Raw genomic sequence first — 26,739 nt, 5'->3', positions numbered from 1 at the left:
GGATGGCAACAGTGTTAGGGCATCTAGAGCTACGAGCGGAGGAAAACTCGGATGTGTATACACAAACCTTGTGGCTTGACGACACACGTCAGATACTCTGGGGCAGTCAAGGTTATAAGATCTAATATTGTACCTCGGTGTTTAGAGGACGTTTGCTTTTGGAATATGTCAGAAGGGGGAACTGACGTTCGTAGATGAAGGTCGCATACTTCCTTACGCCAGTGGTGCCAACTGAGCTAACTTGAACTTCCGTACAATCTTGGAAACGGACTTTGAACCAACCCTAACCAAACTTTGGAAAATACACACTACGCGGAAGTGCCACCTCATGCGAGAAAACTAAAAGTGTATTGTAATCGCCTCACCAGTTTGTTATTAAATTGTGAAAGTCCTATTGTAACATTGTCAAGTTTGCCACTTCCTTGGCTGAACGTCTTGTGATTCTGGGTTTGAATCCACTTTATGCACAGAGAGACTAATCAGAACTGGACCTACAGTCTAAAGTGGGATAAGAGCCACTGTGCAACGTTTCTCCATCCAACGGTTAACGAACCCGGGACCCCTTGATTAAAAGGCGACGACGTTACCACTACGCCATCGGGGAGCCCCTCCCCCCATGGGTAGTGAGTTTTACTCCGAAAAGATGAAAATACTTCTAAATTGTGCCCAAATTTTCGTAAGCGAGCGATCTACAAGGTGGTGGAGAAGTCGCCGTGTCCGAAAGTTGCAAGACTTGAACTGGAAACGGAAATCTTTCGAATTGCACTTCGACCGCAGCACCAAATACGATAGGTAGATGAACACATTGTTTTTTCCGCGTTTTAAACACTTGTTTTTCACTATAGAAATCGCATAGCTTTTTAAAAAGTTCTTGTACTTACATTTCCACACATTAGAAGAACGACAACCAACATCTTGCTGATCTTCGACTTCCACGATTTCAAACAAATGAACAACGAGTGCAGGAGTCAAGTATTCAAGCCTGCAACGATTCGTGCCCCACGCTGTGTGCTCGATTACTTGTCTACTTGGCGCTTTCGAACTGCACTTATTTGATGTCACTTCCGACAAGATCGTACTTCAAGACTGTTTTCTGGCCCTTTTGGACAGCCAAGGTAGTAAGTACACTGATTCAAAACAGACCCAGAGACCCAGAACGGACCTTCACACGGTATCTGAGGATGTATTTTAGTGTCTCCTTGCCTTTTTAATGCGTTGTTTGATTTTTTTTTGTTTAAGTACACTTTATGCGCAGATAAGCTAATCGCGATTAGACCTACAATGTGCCCCCAAAGGTTATCGAACCCGACACCCCTTGACGACGACGTGTAATGTGTTGTGTTTTCCATGTTCCCCTCTACTACCTTGCACTTCTGGGTGGTAGGTGGCTTTTCCCGAAGATTCTATTTTGCAGGAAAATCAGTATATCATCGCTTGGATTAGGATGCTTGTTTGTGAAGTGTACATCAAGAAATGTGAAGTGATTTGTTAATTTTCTTATCTTTCTCATTTGTATCCATCTGCTAATCGCTTGCCCATATCAATGAGAGTTCATAGTACAAAAGGTAGTAGGTTAATATATGAATACTGAGGACGTGCCTCATTTACAGCAATCCCTCCCCGTCATATTTTTTATCAGAGGAGAAGTTGCTTACATAATTCGTCTCTCATCATATTATTCTCTCTTTCGTAATCCACTTAGGTTGCTAAGTTTGGACAGTTACTGTACTTTAATTATACATTATTGTTTATATTTTTGTATAGTTTCATGAATGTTCGATGAAGACACACTATGTATATTTTAAAGAATATAAGAAATATGCCATCTTGAATGTAACTTTCAACAAACCATAATAATTGCATGAAATTTCAATATAATATACCAAATGGAATGTTTTATGTATGATCTGTATTTCAGAATGCTATTGTAATTTTCATTTTAGATCTTTTTTTAAAGGCCACTTAGTTGCCATGTTTGTGTATTTGAAAGCTTCATCAAAAGTTGAAAGTTCAATTTGTTTTATAGACAAAGAACCCTTCAACTGTTCCTGTCTCCTGCACCGAATAAGGTCTTTCTCTTTGAATCGTTACATTTCTGCGATCACACTTTCTTTGCACAAGTAAGAAATGGTGAAAGTGCATTGCTTTCCTTGGAAAGCGCATTTGGAAAAGTGAGCGGATCGGGGCAGGTGATAGCAGGAAGTTTTGCAGGCGTCAGAGACTTTTCAAGGAGACATCTCCGAACTCAGTCATGGTTTTCTTCACTTCAGGGGCAACGAAATCCTTACTCGATATTAGAATGGAGGAGCTTCGGACTGCCTAACAGTTACCTTAATATTCTTGGTAAAGGTGGTCCTTGGTTCATTGTCCCTAGAGTCAAACCCCCCCCCCCCCCCCCGCAGATTGAGTCCTATCGAATGAGGTGTTACTCGACCGCCTTTTATAAATTGTACATGGAATTCCGCCCTGGACAGAGCGTTTTTTGTAATTGTCCATCCCATCAATTTTATCACATGAACACTCGTCCTCATTTTCGCATTAGCCAAAAATGGCAGAAAAACGAAGTAAAATAAACCAAGTCAATCAATGAATACTTTCGCCTTGTTTCTTAGCTGCTATGCTAATCCGTATTTCTGAAGTTGTTGTATTAACTTCGATGTTGTTTCAAGTTTTTAGACTATTCTTACGTTCCATGTGTCAAAATTAATTTCCATTTTTCGTTTGTCTTGTCTTTTCCATTTTTGACGTCACTTCCATTTAGAAGCTTATTCTCTGGTTACGAAACATGTTTTCTTTTACCTACACGAATCCCCACACTTGGAGGACCCGTTAGAATCTATATTTAAAAAAATGGAAAATAGAAAAACACCGCTCTTCCTCGTGGAAGTCTGTTTTATCATTTCTAGGTTTGGTTGTAAAATTTCCCCAGAAGTTTTAACTTGTATGTTTGATTGATTTGAGCCACTTTTGGCTAATCGCCAAGATGAAGATGAGTGATGATATGATGAAGGGACACACACAAAACAACACCCATGCAGGCCGGTATTCGAACCCGGGACTCCTGACGTCGTAGTGTATTTTCCAAGTGATGTCATTGCTTATTTTGCCTCTACTAAAACCGGGGAAGGGAGGAGTGGGGGTAGCCAAATTTCTAGACCACTCTGTATGATACATGTATGTATGTATGTATAATAATAATAATAATAATAAAATCGCCTTTATTGGAACGGGCGTGTTTCGGCCTCTAGTGCCATTCTTACAACAGACCCTTGTCTGGGAGATTAATACAATGGAATAAAGAGTATACATTGAGAAAAAAATAAAAATAAAAACATGAAAAGGATTACATATCAATACAAATAAATATATAGGTATATATATATATATATATATATATATATATATATATATATATATATATATATATATATATATATATATATATATATGAACTTGCTGCTAAAACAAGCAAATTGCTTGCGTCGATACGAAAACGAAGCAGACAGAGGAGACTTAGGTGCAACCGCGTTTCGAGTGTGTGTTCCCACCGTGTGAAGCACCGAACCATATGGTACGCGGCCGCCGTATGTTTAGTTTGAGGGCACGCCGCTCCCCCCATCTTTTTTTTTCCTGCTCGCAGCATCATCGCACGTGTACGTGACGACACAAAGAGGCATTCCTCTCGGTTCAATTCTAATTTTGGAAGGTTTTCTCCCAACCTCAATTTGGGGGCGCCTGCTTTTTTGTGCGGGAACGAGTAAGATGGAACGTCGTCTCCATTTGCTTAATATTGAAACACTATACTTAACAAAAATACGTGATTAAGTGTGTTTCATTTATATATTTATGACTGGGAAGTTTCCATTGGGGATTTTACGGAGACGGGTTTGGAAAAATCGAGACAGATACGAGGCCAGACCCTTCGAGACGAGACACACACTTACTTTTCGATCTTGTTCGATTGATTTGGTTTATTTTACTTCGCTTACTGCCACTTTTGCAAATCGCGAAGAAGTGGATGAATGATGATATGAAGAAATTGATGAAGAGACACTCACAAAGAACATCCATGCCCAGGGCAGGATTCGAACCCGGGATCCCTGGTGTCGCAGCGCGCTGCGCTATCCACTCCACTACTGTAAGACAGTTGAAAACCAAAATTATTTCACTAGAAATGTATTTCGCGGAAGTGTCCCGATCCAAGTGTCTCGGAAATAATAATAGTAATAATATACAGTTTTAAATTAATACAGTAATATAATTTATAGGTCTATTCACAATAATTAATATTGTATCGTTATTATTACATGCGTAGGTTAAAAGGCGATATAAGGATTGAAATTTTTGTGGAAATTGTTGCCTACGTCCGTAGCGGAGTACTTAGCTTCTTGCTAGCACAGCGCGCTGCAACTCTAGGGGTCCCAGCCTCGGCATGGGTGTTCTTTCTGATTGTCTATTCATTATATCATCACTCATCCTCATCTTCGCGATTAGCGAAAAGTGTCAGGAAAGCAAAGTAAAATGAACCAAACCAATTAATCCTACTTTTTTTTTTTAGAATGTGAAATTGAAAGCAGAACATGTGTTCGATATCTGGTGGAGGCACAAGTGGTTCGGAACCCACTTTAAACTGTAGGTCCAGTCTCGATTAGCATTCCTGCCCTTAAAAACTCAAAGAAAGCAGGGCATGGAAACCAATCCTCACCCCCCCTCCCAAAAAAAGGATTCCAAATTCTTCGCTAAAATGTTTTCATGGTGCCCTCGCTGAGTAAATGTCCCTTCTTCTCCCAACACTTTGAATTGATTCTTTGTTTCCCAACGTCGAGGGAATTTTCCCTGAACCGTCATTGGATTTCACAAGCTTTGCCTTTACATAGTTAAACCACGCGGTTACCTCGTCCCCGTCCAGTAAATATTTACATCCTTTCGTAAGTCGAATAAGTGGAGAGCGCTTGTGTATAAGGTTTGGGAAAGCCCTACGCGGCCATCCATCTTGTCCTCGATGCGATGGGCCTTGCTCTAGCCTCCCGTATCCAGGTCACTTCGGGAGAAAGTGCCAAGGAAGGGCGATACTCTTTAAAAATTCCGGCCATTTTGTTTCCTGGGGAGGACAAAAGAGCTCTGTCGCTTTATTTCCCTTCCGCCAGAAGCCACAACCCTAACCATTACATGTGACGTCACTTCCTGGGCGAGAAAGTGATGGGCTTCACACATCTGGCGTCTCGGCACTTGGGAGAGACGGGGGCTATGTCGAGGGAAACTGCCACTAGGAGTTCTTCAACCCTAAAAGTGTTGAGGGCAGAAAGAGAACAAATATTACGGTGCTTGATAGACAAGGACGTATTTAGGGGAAGGGATCTAGGGAGTCCGTACACCTCCCCAAAGACCAATTACAAAAATTAATGAATAATATACTTGTTTAGCATATGTTACATAATCTAGTGTTATTTATTTCCGCCGAAGGAAAGGATTGTATTGGGATCATACGGCTGTGAATGACAGTACCAAAAAAAGATTATGCACGCAGGAAATTTAGTTTTTGTCATCTGAATCTAACATCATTTTTTTTTTCAATAAATATTAAATTATTATTCAATGTGCCTCAAAAGGGGATCGAACCCGAAACCCCTTAAGAGAATAGGTTTTTGTTTCCTTTGTGCATTCTCTTAACTCCTCATCGGAACGTTCGGTTTATCGTGGCAATGGGAGGAATTGTGAACGGAACATGCAATAATAACCATATGTTCCTTTTGCAAAACAGTCCTCTCATCTCTAGAAGAGGGAAGCAACTTAGTTCCTTTTTACAGTACGATGCACTGTTTACATGAAACAGTGCATTTACAGGTTACAATTGATTCTCGGTGATGTGGAGTATTCGACTGAAATTCGCCCATGCCAACTGTAACTTCAGGATCCGCCACTGGTCCCAACCCTCCGCGAAAGACTTACCAACTTCAAACTTAAATAAGCAAGATACTTCGTTACTGTTGTATTTATTACCGCAGAACTTACAGAAGAAGTAGATAGTAAATACAGCTTTGCGTTGACAGTGCCTGCGAAAATTTATGCGTACTAACTCTCTAGTGTTGTTGGCCTTCCCGATGGCGCAGTGGCAGCGTCGTCCCCTTGTAATCAAGGGGTCCCGAGTTCGATACCCGTGGAGGCACATAGTGGTTCGGATCCGACTTTAAACTGTAGGTTCACTCCCAATTAGCCTTACTGTGCATAAAGTGGACTTAAAACACCAACTCAAACAAACCAACTCTCTAGTCTCGTTAAACCCGAAGGTTTATGGCTGCAGCAACACAAACTGTCCCTATCCTGGGCAAGATCAATCCAATCTTTTCCATCCTTAGTTTACACATCCTTATGAGTACCACCACTACTAATAATACGCATATAAATAAGGATCTCGAACTTTACTTTTCATCAGCTGGGCCTAACAGCTTTTTGGTATTCAATAAAGAAACCATTAAAATATTTTGATATTAATTTCTTTGGAGGAACAAGTGCACATTCTAGTGATCTTAACTAGGCATAAGTTTGATAGTGAATACATTAAGCTTAGTTTCTGAACGCAGTGTACAATTCAAACAAATCAGTTTTTTCTGTGTGATCCTAGTGCTCTTGACCTTATGTGTTGTCCTGTACAACCGAACCAAAAAAATAACCTATTAAGTGATCTGTAAACTAAGCTAAAGTCCGTTTCTTTTCACTTTTTTTACATGCTAAGAGTGCTTAAAAGTATCGAGGTGTATGACGTAACTGACGTAGGCGTTGGAATAGAAGTCAAGATGTCTTGAAGGCGTTACTAACAACAACGGACTGTAAATATGTCCTGATTTTCCAAGGCGTAAATAATGGCGCAGTGATTTCATACTAAGCTTGAAAAAACTGAACAAAAAAAAATTATCTGGAGAGGCAAAGGATGGTTTTCCATTCTCTTTATGCGAGGTTCTGTATTTCGTCACAACTGATGTGAAAGCGTGGATACACCGTTGCTAATGCTCATTCCGAAGACGCCTTGGGCTTGTCCATGTAAGCTTTTGTCATTTAAATATTACAGTAATACAGGGTGTCCCCAAGATTAATAAGTAGTTATAAATGCAGCGTTAAATTCAATTTACAAGGTGAATTTTTTATTGTCATTATTTGCAACATCTTGCCTCCTAAGCTATGAGTTACTAACTATATATTATTTATCTATGCTTATGTAGTGTATCGACTAATTACCCATGTTTATCCTGGTATTATCTAGTAGTTATAGGTTGACATGTGGCAGCTGTACAAATATAATTAGGCCTGTTGGGAGTTTGTAACAATATTAGAAGAGAAAACTTATTCATGGATGGTAATTAGCTATTTATCAACGCGGGCATGGACGTCCGCAGGATTTTTTCCAGGGGGGTCAACGGTAGCATATTTTTCCCCTTAATAGTGATGTCCCCTTAAAAAAAAAACACTATTTCAGTCTGAAATTATCATGTTCCTTCAACGTATTTATAATAACAAATTACTGTGGCTGAAATGCAATTATGTGCGAAATATATAATTTTCAGGTGGACATTCATTTTCCTTGCCCCCAACCCCTTCCGGACGTCCATGAATGCAGGATAACGTATACTAGAATCCCGAATTGATTCATAAACATAAAATGCGGCGACGATACATTAGTGTAGATTACTAATCCAGATATATTTTATTTATTCCACAGGTGAATGCTGTTTACTGCTGCGTGCGAAAGGTAAGTGGGATGATATATCTACAGTTGCGTGTTCTGAAAATTTGACCTGGTTTATCGCAACAATTATTTATTGTACATATTTATTATATATTAATTAGACATAATATAAGTAAAACACCAATGCGGCTTGCAAGTAAAACAAAAAAGAAATCCGACAACTTCAAAATTGCCAGCAATTTCTACATGTGCGGAAAGAGTTGGTTTATTGGCGGGAAACCAAGTAACGTGAGAAAATACGCCACTGTCTGATACATACAAGGTGTTGCCTCTGCGTTTTTGTAGGTTTTTTTTTCTCTCCCTAGAACCTAACACCGCAGCAAAACAAAGTGGATGAATAAGTGGGTTCACAATTTGAGGACGTGTTTGTTCTTTTAGCCAAGGTATGCTGTTTTTATGAAAATAAATATGAAATATGCCCAAGACTGGGAAATTTCAGGAAAAGTGGTCCTACTCCATGTAAATAACGTACCGTGTTTTTAAATCGCTTTAGGATTTAAGTGTTTGTGAATGCATATAATTTGCATATTACACCAACAAAGATATTAGTATTGTTAGCCTATATGCTTCACAGACAAATGAAGTCCAGATTTGCTACATTTTAAAGCGTCACACACGTAACTTCAAATGTGGTTATGTTATAGTGTAACCTTGTGTTAACAATATATTTCAGTTCCAAGGAAATCGCAGATATACATCTTCAAAAGTTCAAGGTCCAAAGGTCGAAGTGCTACCTTCAAAAGATTTTATTCGAAATATAGTGATGTGATACACCGTTGGAAAGCTTATTTCATGTCCTTTCAAACAAGACTACAAACCAGCTCTCTACGTCAATTAGGGTAAGAGCAATTATCCATGAAAGTCTCGAGCGCAGACTAAAAATCGACATTTTTTTGTATTTTCGAGCCCCCAAAACTCCATAACTACGCCACACAGGAAGCTACAATTTCTCATGATTTCATATCTTCATGAAGACTACCAAATAGTAGTGTTCCAGAAAAATCCGAGATGGTCGGGTCAAAATTGACACTTTTTTTTTTGTTGTTGATTAGGCGTGGAATGACCCAATTATTTCTATTACGCAGATTATTTTTTCTTATATTGAATTGTATTTGACCGAGAAAGAAGCTGTTGTCTAAAACACCATTAATTGTTTTATACAAGTACAACTGTTCTAATATTTTCCTCCTATTACTAAGACTCTTAAATCCAAATATGTCAAGCAGATTATTATAATTCACGTTATTTTGTCGTGGGGACATATCATATTTTTTTGTAAAACAGATACCTTAGGAACCTTTTCTGAATTCTTTCTATGCTATTTTCGTACGATCTATACATTGGAGACCAAACAGATGCGTATTCAAGTTTACTTCTTACTATGCTATTATATAGAGTTTTGTAATACAATGTATACTCTTAAAATCTCTAGAATTCCTTATAACAAAACCTAATGATCTGTAGGCCTTATTTACCATATATGATATGTGTTCTTTGAAGGTCAAAGCAGAATCAATGTCACACACCTTGATGCATTAAGCTTACTTTGTTTGATAACTAAACCAAGTCTGGATATGGTGTTTCCTTCTTTATGTGGATTTTCTAGTGTATAGAAGCCCTTCTTCGGTTTTGTAATCAAGGTAGGGACATTCCAACGAAATTTTAATTTGATATTTGTTCTGATGACGTAATGAGCTCTGAATTTTGTTTGTGGATTTGCCACCGAACGTACTTCACGTGGTACTTTCCACTCTTGCCAGAAGATCTAAAAATACGCCAGCACCTTGGCAAAGGTTTCTCAGTGCATGGCATAACTCTCAACGGGTTGTTTGTCGAGTATAAAGCGGCATTCATTCCCCAATTAACCATAAATATAGAGAGGCGCCCCCTTTCGTCACAGCTTGATTTTGGTCGTTAAAAGTGGTGCTTTATTGTTAGTGGCCCAGTAGTGGTTCCGGTTTGTAATGTGGTAAATAATGTTCTGACATGATCGCGTGTGTTCGATGTTCGATACTAATTGCAGTATAGAGAACGAAACATGAAGTACTTTAACATGCGTCCGGTATATTGAGTAAACGCGTTATCGGAGAGTGGTACACACTTCACCACCAGTGATGAATTCAGGTGGTGGCCCGTAGGGGGGAGGGAATCCCCGTCGAAAATTTCAATACCTGGCATGTCAGAGCATTCGGACAATAGCGAAGAGATTTGACAACTCTTTTTATGGCGTTTTCGTATTAACAAGCCCTGTTTCAGTACTCTTTATAATTGAAAGTCAAAATAATGAACGAATTTAAATTATCGCCCGTTTCGATAACTGCTAACTAGTACTACATAATAAAATTCAATTTCATTGAAACTCGGCAACGGACACGTGTAGAGCGACAGGGCTGGTGCAATGTAAGTTTCTAGTCTAACAAATTTCAACTTTCAGCTATTTTAACGGTTAGTCGGTCAACAGTTTGCTTAGGAATGGTCTTGTGGAAGCTTATAGAAATTTACACTTAATTTAACTACGTATGAAGCGTCAATGGCTATGTGTAAATAATAAAAAAAAAAGTAAATCAAAACAACCGTGCGTGAATTATCGAACTCAGGTGCCGACTTTGAGAATTGATTTCAGACTTTTCAGGATCTCAAACAGAGGAGAAATTCCAAATGATCGTATTGGAACGTGGTTATTTATAGGTATTGTTTTGCACCAAAAGGATAAAAACTTTATTTAAATTAACGGTTTCTATTCCAGAAAAGGAATCACTTAGAAGGGGGGGGGGGAATAGTGTGTGGAACTCGAGATTTCCACCTCGTCCGTAAATTTCTAAAGTTTCCCGAAAGTAGTCTGAAGATGTTGATTTTTGTTCAGCCCCGAACGACGGTAGTATAAAGAGATTTCCCTTCCAAATCCCGTCCCAACCAAAAATTTTCGTCCTCCACAGCCGGCAGTCAAGATGATTCTAATGGCTGTTGTGAAAACGTTCATTCTTTATTTTGTTTGATATGGCAGCAATTGCTATAACTTTCAGTCTGCAAGCTACATAAAACAATATTATTTATAATAAAATATCACCACTTGAACTACATTTTTTCAGATATATCTGAGGAGGGGGGTCAACTGCCCTCCCTTCTGTCCACCCTTTGCGAGCGCCCATGCAATGACGTACCCACCTTAATTCGTAACATCAGTCGATCATTTTAGTTGTCAAATTCAGTGCATGCGTGAATGGATTTATGATCACTAAATTTACATGTTTATAACATCGCTGGAAGTTAACGGGATTGGCCGTAATAATTGCTACTCAGTATCGACTGCAAGGGAAAGCAGAATTCTTCTTTTTCTTGTATGACTTCCCTGTCAAAAGTAGGCTATGGAGTTACAGGGGCCCCTTCATTTTTATGCATTTTTCTCCTCTTTATTTGATCCACTTACAACTTTCAGAAAAAAATATTGCACTTTCGCTTTTTTCGCAACGTACAAATTAACGCTCTTGTTTGGCGAATGTTTCCCTCGGTTGTAACCTCTCCTTTATTGTTGCGCTCCTATCAATTGCCATTGTATGGACAATGTAATTGGTGCGTGAGAATTTCGCAGTCTATAAAGCTGTAGTTGTATTGTTGAGTAAAACACCTCAAGACTTGTAGGTTCCGAAACATTAGCTTTGGTAAATGTAAGAGGGAAAGTTTGGCGCTTCGTGATATGAAAGAGAGAGAGAGAGAGAGACATGAAATCATTGTGTGGGGGAGGGATGACGCAGTGTTACTAACTTTATCCAGAAAAAAAATTCCGCTCAATCAGAAAGTGAATCTCAGATACAAATTCAGTTACTCTGCATTTGTGGCATTTCTTCATTTTATAGTGTTAGTATCGCGGTGGCTCAGTCGGTAACGCGTCTGACTACCATGCTAAAGGTCCCGGGTTCGATCCCCGGCCGGTTCAAATCCGGGAACTTTTCTAACGATGGAAGCGGCCCCGGCGCCCACCCAGCGTCGAATAACATGGGTACCTGGGGGAAACCCTGGGCGGGTAAAGGCGGTTAGGGGCGTGATGCTGATCACATCACCCCCACTCACGACCGGATCAAGAAAGTGTGGGGCGTTACCCCCACACCCCCTATACGCCTTCATGGCGTGGTGCTATGCACAGGGGAGCACTTTACCTTTTTTTTTATCTATTTTAGATTATCGTGTGTCTTACAGGTTGCGAAATTTGTAGGGAAATTTAGAGATAAGTAGAATGAAAGTCTCTCACACACGGTTACCTACGTTATTGTATGTCTTGTCTGTCCACCGAAACAATCGATTGCGAATTACTAGCACACTGAATTGCTGAACGCTCTAAGAAAGTTCTGAGCATATACTGACAACGATGAGTAGCACCAACTTCTAGGGCCTTGTGGGGTGTGATCTTTGTTTAACCAGCCTAACATTCGACTGGGGTGACTGACGTAAATACTTATGAATCTGTCAGTAGGATCAACGGCAGGAAGTTTAAACTGTTGAATTTTAATATGTATCAATTGTTGTTTTAACACTAACTGCCAGGTCGAGATTTGCATTTTCTTGTAGGACAACAGAGCTATTTTGATGGTGTGTGTAATTATTATGCACACGGTCTGTCCCAAACACTTTTTTAAAATTTCTTCGTCCCTAGGCCATGTGTATAAAAATTATACCCTCCCTGTAGAGTGAGTGAATTTTCCTGAGTTTCTAGTTGTGGAAGTGTTTCCCTGACTTCGATCTGATTTGATGGTTTGGTAGTGGCGTGTAACGGTGGTTGTGTCTCTGGTTACACCTGTAAGTCTCGCTAGAAGTACGATCGGTGATGCTGGTTCTAAGTAGAACCGGAGTTGTGGTCCAGAAAAGGGCGGACTTGAGTTGTGGTCCTGAAAAGGGCCTACTTTTCCTGTGACAATTTCTTTTATTTTATCTTTTGTCTTATTGTCCAGTCATTTGTCTATTTAGAAGACTCCTTGTGAGATGATCGTGAAGATGGTTTCTGTGATGATTCGAAGTTTGTCTGTATTGTCTTCTGTCTTTTGGAGTTGGTCTTTGGCTTTTTTGACGTGTGATGTAAGTCTCTTGTCTTGTAGTTTTCTCGTTAGCCACTGGATGGTCGGTCTCATCTGGTTCTTCTTGGTCTTTGCTTGGAGCTTGTAGTTTCTGGCTGTATTTTGGTTCTGTCTGTGGTTCTGGAATCGTTTCCTGGTGTGTTGTTTCTGGTTGCTGTTTTTTCTTCTCTTCTGTTCTGGGAGTGAAGTTTTGTCTTGTTTGTTTCGCCTGTTGGACCGACAGAAACATTCTGCATCCTCTGTAGTTGGCTGGGTGATTTTTCCCACAGTGGCAGCATTTTGCGGGGAGTTGTCTGTCCTGTTTCTGGCACTCGGAGGTGAGGTGGTTGGCTGCACATTTCCCGCATCTTGGTTGGGCCCTGATTGTCCCTGCGAGTGCCCGATCCCCTGGCACTTATGGAATTGTAGTGCCCCTGGTGACCGATATGGTTCCACTCGTATCTTGTAGTGCAGTAGGTATTCATGTTTGTAGATGTCTGATGTTTTGTGGCATTGGTATCCTGGCGTCAGTTGGATGCAAGTCCACCTAAGAAGAAGAGAGATCCTAAATCTGAGCTAGCTCGGCCTTGATTTCTTCAATCGGTGTGTTGATTGGCAACTTCCGCAGAACTACTTTGATTGGTCGTTATCTTCTGAGTTTTTCCGTAGCGTAGCTGTTTGCAGTAGGCAAAGTACGCTTGTCTGGAGTTCAGCTGTATAGCTTCATGCATCATGAAGTAGTCGGATTTGTACTTCATCGTCGTCGCCGTTGTTCGTCACTGTTGAGGTGACTTGGTGGCTCCTTTCTGCGTTGTAGATGTAGACAGCTGGTGGCTTCTTTGACATGTTGTCTGTGGAGTCATCTTCGTTGTCAGAGAGAGGGTGGAAGGTATTTGAGGTGACGGTAAGTTTGGCTTTCAGGGTTGGTTGTGCACGGATTGGCTTTTTAGGATACTTGTAAGGTTCGTCACACGTGACTTCCTCGTCCGAGGTATTGCAGGGTATTTTCCTGTCTTGATAACGTGGACTTCCTTTGACTGTGGGTTGGCGGTGCACTCCTTTTCTCTGGAGAGGGGGCTTGTGGTTTTTGTGCCCCATCCTGGCTCTTCTTCTCCTTTCTGATATCTCTGTCCAGATTGGTTGTTGTCGACTTATTTCCTATTCGACCCCGACCGTTTTAGGTCATCTGCGCTGATCGTACAGAGTTTTATGCATCTCATATCTCTTCTTTTCTTCTCGCTGGCATCCTGGGAAACAAAATCGGTCTTCTCGGATCTAAGTCCCAACGAAGAATTCCCCTTCCTGTAGAAGCAAGGAAGTTCTGTTTTCAAAGAAACTGTGTACATGGGAGCACCTATGCGACAGGTGACACGTGTTGCTTGGGAACGAGCCAACCAACAGCAACGTTTCACACCATAGCGGCATGACAGACCGCACAAATATGCGGTCGTTTGGTGAAATCCTCAAGCGGCACGTGTCGCCTGTCGCTCCGGTGTGGATTCTTCCTAAGAACTATACAAGCTGCCTCCACAATGATACACATGGCCTGGTACAGGAGACGCCCTGTGTCAAATTGATACACATGGCAGTTAAAGTGTTGTGACAATTCTACGTTATGCACAGATATGCTAATGGGGACTGGACTTACAGTTTAGAGTGAAATCCAAACCACTGTAAAATGTGGATCCATCGGGTTTCGAGCCCAGGACCCCTTGCTTGCAAGGCGAAGACGTTACCACTACGCTATCGGGAAGGCCCCTCTAAACTGTTGACTTGTCATGGACAGTGATTAGGGTGCGTTGGGGGTGGGGGCAGTTGCTACTTTGCGATACCAAAATTCTAGCAACAACGATCATATGATACCCCTTCTCGCCTTGTAATGAAGGGGTCCCGGGTTCGATACCCGGTGGAGGCCCAGTGGTTCGGATCCTACTTTAAACTGTAGGCCCAGTCTCGGTTAGCCTTTCTCGGCATAAAGTGGACTTAAAACAACAATTCAAATTCAAAGATACCGCTTCTAATACGTCCTTGCCATCAATAAGAAATCTGTCAGAACGAAGGAGATCAAATTAGGAACATGCTGCTTGAGTTGGCACCACTGGGGTGCAGGAGTATTCTGATTTTCGTCAGTCCTAAATAAATGGGCGAATAACAGCCGCCTTCTCCTTTGTTGACCTGGGTGGGTAACGGTGTCTCGAGGAATGGAAAGTGGGACTTGGAAGAGGACTTTCTCCGGTCGCAAGGACCCAGTTTCGACCTCGGCTTCACCTGTCCCCGATGGTCCATTGTGGCGGCCCTCAAAAGAAAAATGGTCGGCCAGAGACTTTCAGGTCGTTGTGCAACTGCCGCTTCTCCATTCTCCAGACTCGAGTAAATGTGTGTTCATTGGAAGGTTTACGGGGGAGGGACGGGAGGAGAATGCTTTACAAGCTCGGCAGTGATGCCAACTGTGGGTTCTTGACTGATGGGACAATCGAGGAGAGTTATTTACGATATCGGCCCAGCAGGGACGGGGGATTATAAAATTTGGGCCCCTAGGCTATCTTTGTTTTGGGAGCCTGCTGACATTTTTATTCCTAACAAAAAAAAAAAAAAGTAAAAAAAAAGTAAAGTGTTCCCCTGTGCATAGCACCACGCCATGAAGGCGTATAGGGGGTGTGGGGGTAACGCCCCACACTTTCTTGATCTCGGTCGTGAGTGGGGGTGATGTGATCAGCATCACGCCCCTGACCGCCTTTACCCCCCAGGGTTTCCCCCAGGTACCCATGTTATTCGACGCTGGGTGGGCGCCGGGGCCGCTTTCACCGTTAGAAAAGTTCCCGGATTTGAACCGGCCGGGGATCGAACCCGGGACCTTGAGCATGGTAGTCAGACGCGTTACCGACTGAGCCACCGCGGCCACCTTTTTATTTTTTTGTCTGCCGTTCCCGACTGTACTGCAATGCCGGGCCGACAGGTGGTGAGGGTGTGGCAAGCCACGACCGCCTCACCTGTTTCCAAAAATCAGTTTAATATACTGGACCTGCAATGCAGGTCGTATCAGATATTAAGCTGATAAGAACAGATACTACACTTTGATCTTAGCCAAAAGGCCGAGAAGTTTTGTTATCATGTTACTTCACTTTCATTAGAATCCGGCCGTCGTACCAACCGGTGTGCAATCACAGCGCAGAACGGTTATTTTGCTAAAATCCTGTTTCCCTGTTGGCTGCTTCCAGGAGCTTTCATTGTTGCCGCTTCTTGCCCAAGAACTAGGCCTAATTTGTTTGTTTGACCGCGACTACAGTTGCCATAAAGGCGGATCCTACGCCGTCCCGGGAATAATTGCATTGTTTTAACCCTAACTTACCCGTGCCGTACGAGAAACTTACCTGAGGGGGAGCCTGACAGGCCCACAATTTTTTTTATCATTAAAATTCAATAAATCATTTTGTTATTGAATCACGTCTTCCTTTGTTAAATATATATGATCAGTTATTTATTAATTATAATAATTACCAAATTTACCGTCATTACCAACCAATTGTACACTGTCACTAGCACGAGTTTCTCGAATGGCACGCATTCAAAGATGGCGCCTTGTTGGCCCTTCTAGTGCATTTTGTCTCCATTGCATTTATGTATTTATGAACAAAAGTAAGACATAAATATTGGAAAACACTAGGGAACAGTATAATTTATTTTCAATTTTTTATAAAAAATTTCAGTTGAAAAATGGAAAAAATAGAGGTAGTGGGCCTGATAAGGCCCCCCCCCCCCCATCAAGTAAGCTAGGGCTAATAACACTTGTAAACTTTAAAATATAGACACATCTGATTAAAAATTATCAAAATGTATACAATCGTTTCTTCGAGGAACAATTGTTTACTGTTACAAGACCTAGCTTGACTTCCTTTGCAGTCTGCCATACAAACTTGCACTCCGGTTAAAATGCAGTACTGAAAATAGGGTTATGGTTAGTGCCGGCGATTAGGAGGGGCGAGGTGGCAGTTGCACCCCCACTTTTTGCCACTTTTGTCCCCGCATCATGCGTAACTTATGTACCAAGGGAAATTAAACTGTCCTTGACCCCCCACTTTTTGTACATTTCCCCCTTAGTTTTGGAACCCAATCGCCGCCACTGGTTATGGTATAAGAAGTTATTTAAACGTAGAAACTCCTTCCTTCTACCGTCTTTCACGAAGTAAGCAAGTAAAAGGACTTGACATGTTGTTTTATCTTGTTATTATGTTAATAGTGGATGGTCTTTGTCACTTCTGTCCCTTCACCGTCTCTTTTTTGTGCGGCCCCTAGGCTATAGCATATGATAGCTTAGTGGCAAATCCCCCCCATCGGCCCAGTCAGGAGCCGTTGTTCTCAAATCGACGTGGGCGAACCATTGAAGGTGCAGTGAGATTGATTGGTGTACTTTATTTTACTTCTCTTTTCTGCCACTTTTGGCAAATCGCGGAGACGAAGGTGAATGGTGATGAGGTGGATGAACATATAGAGACGATACAACAAGAGCCCCACAGAAGATGCTGGGCGTGAGTCCAGACGTCAGAGCTTCGCTAGTCTGCAAAGTGCAGCCCAGGATGAACTACGTCGAAGGGAGGTTGATATTAGTGGATCGCCTCTTGACCACCGATGTCACTATTTGAATTTGCAAACTTATTCTCTATCAGTAATGGAAGTCTTGTTTGTTACCTATTCTTATTTATGCTCTGTTCTTTTTGATTGATTGATTGAGTTATTTTATTTTACTTCGCGTTTTGTGCCTCTTGGCTAATTTGCGAAGATGGGGATGAGTGATGAAATGATGAAATTGATGAATGGACATTCACAAACAACCAAGCCCGACCGGGATTCGAACCCGGGACCCTTGGCGTCGCAGCGCGATGTGCTAACCACTCGGCCACAGGGTCGGGCTGCTCTGTTCTTTTTTCCTGTTTCTAGGTGTTTGTTCTCATTTATGTAATAGATGAATTTTCATCGCAAAAGAGAGGCAGACGAGATCAACATAATGCTTGGAAACGAGGCACCTTATACACCAGGTTAGGCGCACTAAAAATGTCGGATTTACTAGATACGAGAATTAGGGTTTTTAATAAGGTCCAATATGCAACACTGCCCATATTATGCGAACACTTGTATGTGGAAGAGTTGAATTTTAAATTAGTGTCTTATTCTCACCTCTTAACTTGACTCAATGTCTTCCTGTGATCGCCGAACTGTGCTACGCATTCTATTTGCATACATTATTATATATGGAGACATCCTTTCGTGTTCTAAGGCGCCATGTTACCTTACTTGAATATACCAACCTCAAACATAAGAAACTGCAATGCAAACTAGAGATTTTTCTCCGGGTCTTTTATAGCTTGTTAACATTTTAAAGTTATATTATCGACTCGCGTCTTGTACGCTCGCATGCTTGACCTTCGGCCACGTTCTGAATGCAATCACGTTATAGATAGGGTTCCTCAATGATCTTAATGACTTTGAAAATGTCTGCATGTTGTATTGGATGATGGGGAACATATGTATAACTTTGAAATGTTTAGAAAGTAACTTTATGTATGTATAGGCTCTAATAAGGTACAAATATTCAAACTATTATTGTCTATTTTCTTCATAATGAACTGAGTAAGTAATAACCGTTTCAAGATAATTAGTTGGATGTTTTGCATCAACGAATTGAATAGCGACTAAATTGAAAATGCAATATTTACGTATTTTGTTATTTTCACATTTTTGAAAGTAATTGGATAATAACTGTTTTCCGTCATTCCCCTAAAATGCCTACCTTGCCTCTGTAATAAATTCTGATGCTCGCATGTTGAAATTCGAAGAGTCTAGCATAATTCCCTTACAGTAGTTTTCGGGGTGAAAATAAACATTCTTTAAGTTCCCTAGCAACGTTCGTTTCCATGGACAACAACAGGCACGGCAAGCTCTAAGGAATTGCATGTCATTATACCCCCTAAACATTTAGTTAAAACAAGCACGATGTAGATATTTACGCATTGAGTATAACAATATATACGTAATTGTATCTGGGCTGAAACTCCTTATTATGTAGATGTCACCCTTGTTTCAGGCACCTTTTCAAAACCACGAGTTCATTCATCTGTGTGCTATTGATCTGTGAGAAATATAATGTAGCTAGACAATTAAGAATTGAAGGAAACAATTTGTGCTGCAAAAAATGCCCGTGGCAACGGTTGCTAAGGACGTGAGAAAAGGGCATTTTCACCCTTAAGGAAGGGCCGATTGAGCGATTTTTGAATTTTCTCGACCTTTTGGGACAATTACATGGGGGGTCGTAATCGGGCATTTTTCGCCTCCGGGGCTTCCTTCATGGAGAACATTTATGTCAGTGAGTCAGTGAGTGAGTGGTGGGATTGGGGCTTTATATATATTGGATGGACGATGTCTTGCAGCACTGTCGATCTTCATTTTTGTGATTGAGAATAGTGTTGCCAACATACATATTATGCATATCGTATATGTTTTATTGATATGCTGTAGAGACCAACGCAAACCATAAGTTTGTGTATTGTGTGAAAAGAAAATGTATTTGGATAAATATTTTGAAGAAATTACTTTCACAGTTGTTTGATGAAGCACGAATCAACCAGTGACAAGAACAACTTCTTCACCCGGGAATGTTGTGAATAATTTCAAATTAAAAAAAAAATCTTGCTAAAATTGTGCTTATATTACAGCAATTATTAGAAAAAGAAAACTTTTATTATTAGAATAAATAAATCAAGAAGGCTTAAGTGGGCAGGCCACGTAGCACGAATGAGAGATGAAAGAAGAGTTTACAGGATTCTTGTTGGGAAACCTGATGGTAACAGACCTATAGGAAGGCCAAGACGAGTGATGGCGCTTGAGATGGACCTAAAGGAAATCTGTAGGAATGGAAAGGATTGGATTGATGTTGCCCAGGATAGGGACAGATGGAAGGCTTGTGTTAATGCAGCCATAAGCCTTCAGATTTGAGAAGGCTCGAGACCTAGTTAGTTAAGAGATCTACTGTTTCTGACCGAAATATGAACGTGTGTTCAACCTTTATAAATGTATAGAGTTACCAGACGATCTGTTTTTAGATACCTGGTGGAGGCATGTATAGTCCAAAGAATTCCTGGCAACAAAGGTAAATTTTTATCCTCGCCAAGGATAATTTTATTCCCCTCATAACAATAACATAATAAATGTTTAATAATATAACAAGCATTTCCATTCGTGGTAATTTGTTTAGGATACGAGTATCGTTTGATGATTTGAAATGTCATCAAACATCAATGGAACCGATCACTGCAACATGACATGGAGGCAAAGGGGATGGTAGTGTGTGTGTAAGACCCCACACATCCATATATATATACTGTGTGTGTGTGTATGTATGTATGTATGTATGTATGTACACATACCACAAATAAAATATGTGTCTTATTTTTTAAAAATTACATTTTCTGTACGACAGGAATATAACAATATCATGGATGTCCGCAGAACTTTTTTGCAGGGAGGGGCAAGCAAGATAATTTTTTCCCATGAGGAAGCAAAGGAAGCATATTTTTCTCCATAATAGTGACGCCCCGTCAAAAAAACACTGCTTCAGTCTGAAATTTTCATGTTCCTTCAACGCACTAATTAACAAATTAGTCCGACAAGTGAAATTATGTGTGAAATGTATAATTTTTAGGTGGACAAACATTTTCCAGGGGGTGCCGTGAACCCCCCCCCCCCCTTGCCTCCCTTCCGGACGTCCATGAACTATATATTGATGAAGGAATTGGGCGTCACGCTACAATATATACCGGTAGTGTATGTGTGTGTGTATTAATCAGATTCATCATCTTACTGTTGGGAGAAAATTTGCCATTTTACTTAATATTTAAAAATTGCGATACAATTCGCGATAAATGAAAATCCAGTGTAGCAAACAGTGGAACGATGAATAGCCGGAAAGATATTTGTGTGACGAAATAATAATAATACTAATAATAATAATAGACTGATAGTATGCATAATGGTGGTACTCAGTTTCCAGTTTGTTTGAAGTGTCCCTCCTTGCAGACTGCTCCGCATTTGAGTTGATGGTCAAACCTCTTTGTGCTTGATTGCACATATATAAACTAATATACCCGCAGGAGAGTTTCACGGCCAATCGCCCCTTCTTTCAACATGCTTGTCCCCATTCAAACAAATGGCCACTCGAGAGGCAGGTGGTGGTATCAACCTCTCTATGCTTGACCTCAACAGGTGAAGGAGCTATTTCTGTTAAGGCCTATCCCGTCATTAGCAGTTTGCATTGCACAATCCGAAGTGCCTATTCTCCCCTAAGGCTCGCTCCTTTGCCTCAAAATACTGTCACACTCACTTTCTCCTTCTGGGCATGTCTTCCTTCACAAAACCATCCGCTAAAGCGCCCAAAAGTCAACCTCACTTCCACGTAGTACATTTGACGAACGAGGCTCTGGCGACTGGCACTATGGCCAGTATAATTTTGTGCGTGTTGTCCTGTTTTTTTGTCCTTTTGTATGCTGAGTGCCCGTTTACAGCCTCAGTTTTTAACGGAAGTGAGAATATTAGTTATGCAACGTTAGAGTTGTTATTTGAAACGGTAAGGGGCTGGACCCCGGATAATGTGACGGGTGCAAAATAGCCTAAGTGCTGACGCACCCAAAATTTTAAAATCAAATTCAAGATTCAACGTATCTAGTATTTAAGGGGTGTTCGAACCAAGTCTCAAGAAATAATAATAATATGATTAAATTAAATTAATGACTAATTAAATATGTAAATTAATTAATAATATATTTTTATTATTATGTGAATAGGTAAAAAGACGGTTTAAGAATAGAGATAAAACAGCACGTATTCATTATCTAGCTCAGGTGTAGTTAATATCGCAAAAATTATATAACAACAACTGTCCTGGAAAGAAAATTATTGTAGAAAAGAAACATAATTGAATGTTTATTGAATAACAAGAAAGGATGTTAGATTCAATAGACAAAAAGTAAAGTTCCTGATTAATATTTTATGCATATTATTATGAGTAGCAGTGTGCATAAATCTTCTTTGACGCTGCCCTTCACAACCGTAATCATCCTTGACTTCCAATAAGTTCGCCGCAAAGAAATAACCTTCGATTATACAACAAACATTTAAAAATATATACTGCATTTTCTTTATTTAATTTCATTACTTGGTAAGTCTTTCGGCGGGGGAATGCAGACCCCCTGGATCCCCCCCCCCTAAATACGTCCTTGCTAAGATAAGAGGCTTTCAACTAAACACACTAAAATGTTGTTTGGTAAGCTCAAAGTCTTATTCATCAATAAGCTTGGGATTATGATTTCATTTGCTTTATTTTACTTTCCTTTTCTGCCACTTTTGGCTAATTGAGGAGATGGGGATGAGTGATGATATGATGAAATTCATGAATGGACACTCACAAACATCCATGCGCAGGCCGGGATTCGAACCCGCGACCCCTGGCGTCGTAGCGCTCGGGATTATGACATCAAATTATTTTCCGGTGTGGCACAAATAGATTTTCCAACGTACCGATTGATATCTTGTTCATGGATGTACATCCGATCACCACCCTTGTGTAGGGCTGCCATGTTTCTCCGTTACCAATACAAGGCACTGAACAGCGTGTATGCATGAAAACACAAACAATAATATATATTCTGTAATGTACATTACATTTGCATGTTACAGGACCTCCCCGATGGCGCAGTGGTAGTGTCGTCGCCTTGTAATCAAGGGGTCCCGGGTTCAATTTTCGGTGGAGGTACATAGTAGTTTGGATGCCATTTTAAACTATAGGTCCAGTTCCGATTAGCCTTACTGTACATAAATGAATCATTTATATGTTAGAATAAATACATAATATAAACTTTCACAGCACATCAAAACGGATTGTGGAATACAGGACAGCCCAGTAAAGCACAGAATTTGAATTTTCCTTCAAGTCATGCACAGATAGGCTAATCGGGACTGGGCCTACAGTTCTATTTTACAAGATGTCGCTAAATTCAGAAATCAACTCAGGCCAGATGACGCCATCAGCGAAGGAGTTTTAGTCATCAACAAGTCAAATATTTAAATTGTAATACATGCAGGTGGACTATCTATCGTAATTTGACCTCCGAGAACAAGTGCCGAAACTTGAGATGATGCAGTGAAATTCATTATTAGTATTCCAACAGATTTTTAAACTGTATATTCTATTTAGGGATTACGGATACTCATCTGAATTCCAGCCTCACAAAATAAAATCTATAGTTTTGTGCGAGATTTGCTCAGACCTGATTTCTATCAATTGCCTTTTGAAATGTAAGCACGTATGATGCATTAAGTGAAAAGCAAAATTATATATGCATTCGAAACATTAACACTTATTGACTTATTTGTATTTGTGGTAATTTTACAACACTGTGCATGCAACACTCATGTCTTATCTAGGATTCGAACCTATGACCCCTCGTTTCTTAGCGCACAAATGTTTCAAACTTCGGTCTCAGTCTTGTCTTGTTATTGATTTATTTATCACGTTCAACAGAGCTCTGGCTCCAATACAATAGGCATACATAGAGTAATCACACAACATAAATACCAATTATAGCAATGGAATACCACAGAAGAAGGAAGGAGGAAAGGGAGAAAACTCAACTATGCTGATGATTGCTTAAAGAATACGAGAACATTTTCATACAGTGCATAAATCAAATAGAATCATATTTGCAAAAATATATCCAGATAGATATAAAAATACCCATAGATATAAATATACCCATATTCAGGCTTAATATATATATATATATATATATATATATATATATATATATACACTCACATATAAACACACATACACGCACACAAACATACTTACATACAAACTCATGTACAGAAGAAATGTAATTCTTTTAGGGGTTTAGGCCTTCCCGATGGCGCAGTGGTTGCGTCGTCGCCTTGTAATCAAGGGGTCCCGGGTTGATAACTGGTGGAGGCACATAGTGGTTCGGATCCCACTTTAAACTCTAGGTCCAGTCCCGATTAGCCTTACTGTGCATAAAGTGGACTTAAAACACCAAATCAATCCAATCAATATTTTAGGGGTTTAATTTATTCTTAATGTTCTCTGAGGAAAAGAAAGAAATTGCTTGAAAGGCATAGCAAAATCCAAGTCTCCACCGTTTCTGTTTCATTGTGTTTAATACATAGTCTTAGAATAGGCGAATTCTGGCGTACTGGTGAGTGAGATTTTCCGTAATAAGAAGGCTTCCTGAACCGTAACAAATCCTTCTTAGCATTAAAATTAAATATTTGGAAGAGTCTTGGGCTGTCCACTATCGTGTCGATACTGCTCTGTACCATTTCTAGTTATTAGTAAAACAAGTTATGAAAGAACAGTGTATGTGAAGTTGTGGGTGCAACCTGGAAAGCTACAAGCCCTAGAAGTTCGTTCACCTATTCACATGTTGGTGACGCAGAGCAATGGTGTAAGTGAAATATCGAGGGGCAGATCCGCTGAACCTTGCAGCTGTTAGGTATTTGTTATTTTCCTTTAGTTGAGGCGTTATTGCTACGTTTGTCAGTTCGCACCTGCTGTATTTTAATGAATCGGCAGCTTCGGTTTGCGTCATAGGTGTAATATTCGACGTGCAGTTGGTGCATGCTTCTAGTGCGTTGAATCCGTGATGTCATTGCAATGGATTGAGTGTACTCTCTGTTGTCCAGAGAGTTAATTTACATCACGTGAAGATTTGCCTATATGAATACTTTATTTCTCTCCCACTCATATGCAGTTCATGATTTTTGCATAATTTCTGAGACACTAAGGGTCAAAAGTACACATGCATCTGGCATTCCAGAAACTAGTTGATTTCTCAGTGATGACTAGACCTCGGATTTTTACGTTCTAAAAAGTGTACACACGTGTGTATCAATTTGATATGATAGTTAAAGTGTTAAGGAATATATTTAATTTAAGTGACTATGTCAAATTATGAGATACAAAATTGAATACATAAATAATTTTGTACAGTAGATCATACAAAAGGATATATCATCAAAAGTTCATATTGTAGCTTTCCACAAGTTCAGTTATTAAACATCTGGTATTTTTGTGAGATGCTGGAGTTGAGATATTCCTCGTATTCCACTTAGGAATTTTATAAGATACTTATATTATTCGAAAAATATTAACTATCGGCCAGTGGATCCCAAAGTGTGCGCTGCGGCTCCCTGGGAGTCATACAAAGTATATGGCTGGCTTACAGGGGCACCGCGAAATGTTCCAATATTTTCACTGAAATGATATGATTGTTCCAAATATGTGCTTATTTAGTATTTTTTTTTTTTTGCACATAAAAATGTTTTTCTGAATGTGAAATATGTGTTTATTTTTTAACCTGAGGCAAGCAACCTAACCAAGCAAGTGTTAGGTAGGCCTACATTCTGACTTGGGCGCCGCGGAAACATCTTAAAACACTGAGGGCAGGGCACCCTGAAGCGAAAAAGTTTGGGAACCCCTACTCTATCCAATTGAAAATACAATAATAACTTCTGTACAAAACTGTTCCTTTTTTACTTTTCTTCTTTCATCTAAGGTGGAAATGTCTAACTGTGTTAGTCATTCGGAATAATGCTGTTCATAGTAATTATGATTAAACTTTCTACATAGTAATGTAATGAAAAGTTTATAAACCGATTCTGGCCTCCCCGATGGCGTAGTGGTAACGTCGTCGCCTTGTAATCAAGGGGTTCCCGGTTCGATACCTGGTGGAAGCACATGGTGGTGCGAATCCCAGTTTAAACTGTAGGTCCAATCCCTATTAGCCTTACTGTGCACAAAGTGGACTTAAAACACCAACTCAATCAATCTAAACTGATTCTACTTTTTGAAGGTGTATATTAGAGTGCTGCAATGAGCGTTTTTCGCTCGAGCGGCAAGCACAGGCAACGCTAGATGGCACACAGAATTGATAGTTCTTCCGCTCCAGCGAGAAACGACCGAACGAGCTAAATACACTCGAACTGTCGAAACCTATTAGTACGTATTTCCGTCATTTGTCTGTGGTAGTGAGCCCAAAAGACGAAGTGAAACTGAAAAATAAGTGAACATAGTCATCATCTCCATGTTAAAATGCAGTTTTGTGTATCTTACCGAGATACGTGAAAATGAAATAGATGATTATGGGCTGAAACTACCTACGCTGGCATTTTATGTTTCTACGATTATATTCACATTGAAATCATGTTCGATTGAATGTTATAACTGCGTTTTATTATTTCGCAGAATATGATGATCCTTTTCGGTAAGTGAACAATGATGTGCACGTATTTCTTGCGCTGTGATACGATATTTGTAATTGCTTAGGCAGGTCTCTCAGCATGTGTATCCTCCATTTTACGTTTCGGTCTGTAGATATTGCATACTTTCATACATAATATACGAAATTATTATTTAGAATTGGTTTCCTTCCATGTATGGGTTTTAGGTTGACAGTGCTGCTTATTAGGCTCTGAAATAAGGGACGATGCCAATCGTTCCACTACGAGTGCGGTACGTTCGAGCGTAGCACGCTCGAGCGTGGGAGATCCGAACGAGTTTAGGCGAGCGAAAGTGGACCGATGCACTACTCTAGTGGGTATCTTTAGAGCCAACAACCATAATTCATTCCAATATTCCACAATGGATGTCCATGGACGGACTATTGTTTCATACAGGTATAGTATTTAGGTACTATATTTTTTTAAATATTTACTGTCATCGCCTTCTAATCAAGGGGTCCCGGGTTCGATACTCGGTGGAGGCACATAGTTGTTCGGACCGTAGGTTCAGTTCGTATTGGCTTTACTGTGCATAAAGTGGACTTAAAAAACACAATTCAATCAAACAATGAACATTTTTCTATGAAAGAAAATATACTAATGGGAATAGCG

The 26,739-nt window shown here is 40.2% G+C and overlaps 1 protein-coding gene and 1 non-coding gene across 3 annotated transcripts in view; one reads left to right on the top strand and one right to left on the bottom strand.

Annotated features, from left to right (window-relative positions):
- Positions 1-26,739, top strand: part of rdx (BTB/POZ and MATH domain-containing protein rdx) — a 254,487-nt gene that overhangs the window by 78,017 nt on the left and 149,731 nt on the right. For both annotated transcript variants that reach the window (XM_083128308.1, XM_083128299.1), the window contains exon 3: positions 7,715-7,744. In XM_083128308.1, the coding sequence (XP_082984434.1) occupies positions 7,719-7,744 (26 nt within the window). In that variant the 5' untranslated portion in view covers positions 7,715-7,718. The remainder of the gene's footprint in view (positions 1-7,714; positions 7,745-26,739) is intronic.
- On the bottom strand, positions 15,698-15,890 carry LOC145979766 (U2 spliceosomal RNA). Its single transcript, XR_014440818.1, has one exon. It is a non-coding gene; the product is annotated as a U2 spliceosomal RNA (small nuclear RNA).

This window comes from Lepisma saccharinum, chromosome 1 (assembly GCF_977018435.1).
Source record: "Lepisma saccharinum chromosome 1, izLepSacc3.1, whole genome shotgun sequence".
NCBI classification, from domain to species: Eukaryota; Metazoa; Arthropoda; class Insecta; order Zygentoma; family Lepismatidae; genus Lepisma; species Lepisma saccharinum.
The sequence above is the reverse complement of the archived record's forward strand: the minus strand, read 5'-3'. Positions and strand labels throughout refer to the sequence as shown.